This window comes from Helicoverpa armigera, chromosome 20, assembly GCF_030705265.1.
Source record: "Helicoverpa armigera isolate CAAS_96S chromosome 20, ASM3070526v1, whole genome shotgun sequence".
NCBI lineage: Eukaryota > Metazoa > Arthropoda > Insecta > Lepidoptera > Noctuidae > Helicoverpa > Helicoverpa armigera.
The window spans coordinates 6,592,161-6,599,621 of record NC_087139.1 but is presented as its reverse complement, the minus strand read 5'-3'; the positions used below and the strand labels follow the sequence as shown (position 1 = coordinate 6,599,621).

At 37.9% G+C, this 7,461-nt stretch overlaps 1 protein-coding gene across 1 annotated transcript; it reads right to left on the bottom strand.

Moving 5' to 3' along the window:
* Positions 1–81: 81 nt before the first annotated feature.
* On the bottom strand, positions 82–6,166 carry LOC110373442 (beta-mannosidase). The gene is made up of 12 exons (XM_021330713.3): positions 5,945–6,166; positions 4,716–4,862; positions 4,486–4,637; positions 4,155–4,348; positions 3,453–3,711; positions 3,047–3,212; positions 2,369–2,497; positions 2,012–2,186; positions 1,277–1,850; positions 1,022–1,151; positions 527–912; positions 82–361 (listed from the first exon to the last, which is right to left on the bottom strand). Exons 1-12 carry the CDS (start codon positions 6,051–6,053, stop codon positions 125–127), a joined length of 2,658 nt encoding a protein of 885 aa, XP_021186388.3. The 5' UTR covers positions 6,054–6,166; the 3' UTR covers positions 82–124.
* Between the last annotated feature and the right edge of the window lie 1,295 nt (positions 6,167–7,461).

Below are 7,461 nucleotides of genomic sequence, written 5' to 3'. Positions count from 1 at the left end.
CCATGAAAAAGCGAGAATGATCTGATTTGTTTAAAATGGAAGGAACAATAGAGGTTCGTAAACCGAATAAAAAAAACGGGATGCTATTTGTGTTTCGTGTATTTGTGAATATTTATTTAGAACATCAGTTTACGTAATATTGATGTGTTATAGATTTCTGTAGGACTCTCGGTGACACGTGTTTGTTGCACAAGAATTTTACGACGCTTTGCGGTTCCGTAACAATGAGTCCGTTTTCTTCAAACCGACCTTCGATGTCGGTGTCTAACCATAGGAATGGCACAACAGTATCAACTCTTATATTTACAGCATATTCCAGACGATCGTGGTTTCGACGCGTTACTAAATTTGACACAAGTATCTGCAAAAAAAATATATAAAAATTTAATACTTAAATCCTACCGAAAATCAAGACGAAAAGCGCCAATAAAACTGGCCATTTCGGGTATCTAAGTATTTGGCTCAAGAATTTCGAGGGACTGGTAACGTGCTTGCCATCCCACAAGTAAAGAAGTGTAAATATTACCTGAATATTGGGCGTCTGCAAACCCACTACTGATTTCAAAGCCACGGGGAATATATAGTTCGGCGGTGACTTCACACCCTGCGCTTGCAAAGTAAACCTGACAAATACTTCTTCCTTATTGTAGTCCCTTAAATGAACGTCTGCATTCTCTTGTAATTTTGAGCTCAGTGGTTTGGCTCGTGCAGGAAATTGTCTGGTGCTAATTGGGCCTACGCTTTTCCAATTGTAAATGTCTACAGTGATCCAGGCATCTGTTATCGGCACAAATCTATCGTTTATGAGGTACACTTCGATGTCGTCCCCAGAACACAAACGGGGTGATACGAGAACAGGCGCGAAGAACGATTTGGCAAAGTAGTGCAACATCTTCCATTTGCCGCCGTATTCTAGAAATTAATTTTAATTCTTTCAGTAAATATAGGCATCATTTTCTCTTTTACTATTCTAATTTAAAACAGATATAGAGTTGTTGGCACTTGCTTTTGGTTCACTTACCGATTCCAGACCATGAGGGCGCTTGCCAAACATCGTTCAGTTGCCAGTAAAGTGCGCCCATTGTATACCAATTGGCTTGATCTTGTCGGTACAGTTCTGTCTCGGTCTTTATTGCCATCGCTTGAGATATCTGAAAATTCACTATAACTTTAAATCATTGCAGTTATAAAATACGTTTGCACTTCCGCTATTAAATTAAGGCCTTTTGTGAACACTAAAATCTCAGTTTTGCTCTAGACTAAATTTTCGTCTTACCTGGCTATAAAACACGAACTTTTCGAAATACTTTGGATCGTCTTCTTTTAATTTCATACGCCTAGTAATTTGGGCTTCGATATAACTATAGCCGTTTGGACTATGTTGTCTATGTTCAGAGTATTTACTTCGCACGTGGAAATCATCGTCCTTATTTGTCGCTGTTCTCATAGTTTTCAGCGATGGCATTGATTGGAAGCCATATTCGGATGCAAACCTCGTTTTGGGGTAAGTATCCATGTCCCAGTTGTCGGCGAAATAGTTGTAGTAGTGCGTGTCTCCAAAATGTGGGTCATACGGATTTGTTGCTATGTAGTTCTCTCGTTCAGATTCTCGACCATTCGATGGGCTGGAAACTAAGTAACGCCTCCCAGGGTCCAAGTCTTCGACAATTGGTTTGATTGTATCCACGTACAGTTTAATGTATTCACTTTTATATTTATCAAATAAGGGGTAGGTGTCATACCAGTTGCCTCTTAGTGCTACTTCGTTTTCATTGTTCCCAGCCCAGACGGCTATTGACGGATGATGCTGGAGACGCAATACGTTCTGCTCAATTTCCTCTCGCACCGAGCTAGAAGGAGGGAATAATTTCATTACAATATTTTTAGTGACAAGAGGACCTTAATTTCCAGAGACAGGTGGATTAAGGAACTTGTATTTTATAGTCGAGGTTTTTATTGAATATAGATAGACCTATCACCAGTTGGCGTGCCTATGTGTTAAAACTCTTACCTAATAAAATAATTATCTGTGGGATACATGGAGCAAGCGAAGAGGAAGTCTTGCCAAATAAGTATTCCGAATTCATCACACTTGTCATAGAAGTAGTCAGACTCGTAGACGCCGCCGCCCCACACACGTAGCATCGCCATGTTCACATCACGAGCAGCCTTTAACAGGTTGTCCACTAGAACAAACTACTATTTGAGCAATTTTAAGACGTGATCCGGTTAGGAAATCAAACGTTACAGATTATGCAAAATGTATTAAGCATTTCACAACTTCTTCATAGATTGAACCACATTGTTGCTTGTCGCGCGAAATACGAATGACAAACAACATGATTCATTAGTTAGTCTTATTACATACCAACATTTTTCTGACTTTCTCCTAATTCCGGAAGAATATTGGATGGTATCCAGTTAGAGCCCTTCATAAAGAGTGGTTGGTCGTTGACCTTAAAATAGAATGTGAGGCCACGCCCGGCGGTTCCGTTGCCTGAAAATTACATTAATTTTAAGTATTTTATTTATTTATTGCGTGTGCAGCATATTTATAGTGACGTAATAAACAATAAAGCAATTTTCTCAAGCAAACAAATATCCATAACTTATCAAGCTAGCCAAGGAGCTGCTTAGCCATATGGCACGGAAATAAAAATAACAAGGAACAATTGATCGACGAACACAATAGGCATGATGAATGAAAAACAGAAATTAGTCCGTCTTTTGGAAACTCTAAAATAATGGACACGTATTTTTTTCTTTTCTCTCAAAAAAATTCAACGAAGGCACAACGCGATATAATTTTGTGTTACGTCACTTTTAAGTCCAGTGTTTACATAGTCGTGACGTCACAAATCCAACCTTTAATACCTTGCATCGAAGTGTTTTTATGGAAATACAATATTTTTTGGTAACTTAAAAGACGGATAATTAGAATCACTGCGTTTAACCAGTGCGTATCATCAAGCCTATTGCATATTTTGGTCCACTTGCTCTAATAAAGTAACGAATGGCTTGTGAAATCACGCCATAACACACCCACCTAATATCTCAGATGCGTCAGACTCAACCAACTCGACAGTTCGGAATCCCACATTGATTGTTTTATAAGCCGGATTGTCCAGATCGGAATCCGAAGTAAATTGTAATTTTAGCTTATACAGAGGCTGTTCTCCATATCCATTCGGCCACCAAAGCCTGACCACGTTCTGTGAAGTGAAATAATTTGTATAATTATTTTTTTAAAGAGAAATCACAAATTTTGGCTTGTACAGTGTATAGTGGCTTGATTTAAATCAAAAGTCGCCGTTCTAGCTTAACTTCCATTCTTCAACTACTATCAGGTTTCTATGATGAAAAATGTCACAAATGTGAACTACTCGTCATTTTTGGACTTGGTTAAAAATGTAGTCGAGTAAACGAGCTAGATTATAAAACTGTGCACTCACGTCGCTGACATTAAGACTGAGCTCTACAACTAATGTTCCGTCAGCCGCGGTCGTTGCATTGACTTGCGTCCACTTCCTCAGCGTTTGTTTACCTTCGACTTGTAACGAAGCGCTCAGTACTCCAGCTAACAAAGTTCTGTTCTGACTCGATTCCAAGTATACTTTTAATCGCAAGTTCCACTTCGAACCTACTTTGGTGATGTGAGTAGTAACTGATCTTATTATCGCGCCATTGTATAGTTCAATGTAAACTGGCCTCCTGAAATTATCGAGAGTCAACCATTTAAAATCTCATGAGAGTTTTAGTTTACCCAAAATTATTAGGCTGGGTCTTCATATGACATTCATGAAGCATGAATGTCATATGAAGACAGTACATAGTAGCTAAGAGCAAGTAAGTAACTATCTATTAGGTAAAACCCAGTAAGTATAGGCAAGTACTCGAAGTTAACCGCGCCCTAAACGATAAGAAACCTCTCATGATAACACCGAATGAACTGTCTTCAGAAAAATCATTCTATTTCTGTTACAGATAACCTATCAGGGATATTTTGACAGAAAGACATCCCCAAGTAGGTGCTGATGGCCGGCTTAATCTCTATTTGATGTTGACTGATTAGTGATCATACATATCAAAAGAAACCTACGTATCGTTAAAAATGGATTTCCCCGAGAAAATGGAAAACATCGATGGTACTTTACCAAATTCCAACTGAAGGGAAAGCAGGTCCCCAATCCCATCCAAAGGAAGCTTGCATCTTCCTGAGCTGGTTAGCGTGACACTCTCCGTTGTACACCGCGGGTACGCAGTCAGGTGCCGCGAACACTTTGTTAGAACGAATCAGCGCCGCCACCACCGGCGACAGGAATGACACATACAACTCGTTCTCACCTTCCTGGAACATTCGGGAAATTTCTTTTAACACCAGTCATTCATGTAATACTCCACTTTATTCCATTTACCACTTTTCAACCATATTCCTTTAGTAATATGGTTGAAAAATGAACAATTTAGTTCTACAGTTGCACCTACCTGCAGTTTATCTTTAATATCAAAAACGTATCGCACGAACATATTATTGAAAGATCCAATTGGTATGTGTTTATTGAGTGTTATGAAGCCCGATGTATCCAACCCCTCGAACACCAAATGTATAACTTTGGCCTGCAAGTCTTTGCTTGAAACTGGAAATAAAAGGAGCAATCAGGGATCAGTGTCTTGTATTATTTGAGAGTTAATGAAGGATTTTTCTAAGTTCTTACTATTGAACTTGGCTGTGTACGACCATACGTCATAAGCGACCCAACGCGTGCGCACATCATTGTCTTCGGACAGGATGTCTCCAATAATACCGGCGGAATGCAAGTCAGAGTAAATACCGCCCGGCACCGTCGCCTTACCCGTGATCGCTAGAAAACAATGAGAATTTTTATAAATAATGCCATTATGTAAAGGAGATATGTATTGTATTTGTCCAAAGCTAAGTTGCAGAATATCCAATTCCAAATGTTAAAAGGTCGGAACTGCTCTTTAGTATGTCGATTTATTAGATTCCGGATACACCTCTTTGGGGTGTTGTGATCTTTAATTTCTTTTCATTGTCTAACTTGGTACTTAACGAGGCATTGTGGCTGACTTTTGAGTCCCCTCAAAGCAATTCCTCTTGCCTTAAAGGGCACGTGAAACCTGTTCCTCGAATTATTACTTATTATCTGGTGATTTCAGGATTTAAAGTAAAGTTTTTAGATGATGCAAGTTGCTATTCACTCTATAAGATGAGGAATTATTCTTTTGTATTCAGCTGTGGAACATCCAGGAGCGGATAAGTATTACCAGCGTCGTACTACTATTTCTTTTAGCATAAGGTAGGAAAATAATTGATGAACTGACGGTTACCCTCCAGTACTAGAGTGCCACCACAAGAAGCTTCAAGCCATCTTATGACTATACCTGACCCAAGTAAAACCCTTCTGTTTGTTTACCATTTAATGTGGTGTAACTTTTACGCATTAAAACAGGAGAAGCATGCCGAATGAAAAGTCTGGAACGACTTTTACATGAACATAAATAATTAAGTAAATACACGGAAAACCAAGCACTTCCTCACTACAGTAACTTTTACATAGGTGAAAACATTTATATCTCTTCCGTACCTTCTTACATAGTAAACAATTATTAATTTTCAGTATCATACAGCTCTAATATGCTGTCCCAAATAACTCATTTAACAAATCACCTGGAACATTTAAATTCCCAGGTAAATCATTTAGTGAACCAAGAAAAGGAATATTGAACTTGAAAACAAAATGCGCTGTTTCAACGCTTGATTTTATTTTAATCATAATTAATAAATGTTAGGCACCAAAGTATCCAACACAGTAATGAAATGTTTCCTTATCAGCACCATAATTTAATTGACATGTTCGAAAATAATTCTAATGAGTTACATAAACAAACTTAAATAAATAAGGAAAAAAATAATTAAACTTACTTCTGTTATTATTCACAAAACTCCACGAAACATTTTTGCTGGACGATAAATCAATTATTTTGGGGCTCACTATCGAACACACAGAGCACAACAAAACAAACGTCTTCATGTTTCAAACATATATTTGTACTGTTTACATGGACGGTCGCAGATAAATATTAAGTTCACCGTTAATCACCGTCCACCGCTTGTCGCAGCTCCATTGTAATGATGTGTCCCGTTTGCTAAGGAGCAGCTATCGATAAGAAATTATAGGCAGGCGCAACACTACGCCGGTGAAGTGAACAAGATCATTACACAAATATTTCTTGCATGAGTTTCTTTTTTACGTTAATATCGAGGCGTAGTGCGTAACGAAAGATATTATTTTCACTTAGTTAACCTGCCTTTAATGAATGCATACGTTTGCTTTCCTTCATTTGTATTTATACCTTTTGAACAAGTACCCACATCTCCACATCAGATCCATGAAAACTATAAATATTCGCTCTGTTTCATTCGAAGTCAGAATAAAGTGAAGCAGAAAATCTCCGACTCAAATTCGTGGGTACCTTCTTACTTTTGTTTAAGAAAAAAATCATCCATCCGAATTAAGAACCCCTTTTTGTTAAGTCGGTTGAAAATCTTATCGAGCCAGGTACATCACTAGAAGAGAGCTATTATCATCAATGATGGCGATCCGATTGATCCGATGTTTGTGCCCAGAGTAAACATCTCGCGTTGCGTCACACGATGTGGCTTATACAGGCGCTTGATCATTGACATGACTCAGTCCGGTCTGGATGCTCGCTTTCTTTCCACGCAATAAACATTATTTGGTCTGCTAAATATAGATGTTCAAATACCTTATTTTACTACTTCAACAGTCAGTTCAGATTACAAACGTACATACATACTTACCTACTTACATTTAGAAGTATTTCAAGGAATGCTTATGTTGAACGATCAATGTAAATAAAGAAATGTTTGTTGAATTGTTTTCTGTTCAGTTGAAAGAATTGAAGTTGAAAAATATTTACTCTGTTTTAAAAATAAATAAAATAGTATAAGTATGCGAATTACTAACGCGGTAAAGGAGAAGTACATGGTCTCTTCGCAATCCCACATGCGCACAAACTTTATAAACAACGTGCTAATCGATTTATAAACAATTACGTAATTCTTTAGAATAATGGAAGTTATTGCACTTATTTGATTATAGGTCATGGATGCCTAAAGGTATATTTCTGGAGAAATTCATTGCCAACTATTTCCCTGAGGTAAATTTAGTTATAGGTGCCGGCTGCAGGTAAACGTTTCATGACGGTACTAAATGATGCTGGTACACCCCACCAAAAATATCCGATGGAGCAGTCGCCACGGATTTGGTCATAGCTGTTAAGCTGACTTGAGTGGAAACCCTGTGGTAGAAACATAAAGCACAAACATCCAAAAACCATACTTTTTCACATCTTCTTTGACCAAAAAGACATTAGGTACTTGGTTTTATTCTTAAATTTGTCAAAGAGAAATAGACA

Excerpts from the sequence above, each read along its gene's own strand:
- LOC110373442 (XM_021330713.3), bottom strand. The coding sequence starts at position 6,053 with ATGAAGACGTTTGTTTTGTTGTGCTCTGTGTGTTCGATAGTGAGCCCC. Across the intron at positions 4,638-4,715 it reads GTACACAGCCAAGTTCAATA|TTTCAAGCAAAGACTTGCAG; the intron begins GTAAGAACTTAG and ends TTTTATTTCCAG. Across the intron at positions 3,213-3,452 it reads TCAGTCTTAATGTCAGCGAC|AACGTGGTCAGGCTTTGGTG; the intron begins GTGAGTGCACAG and ends TTCACTTCACAG.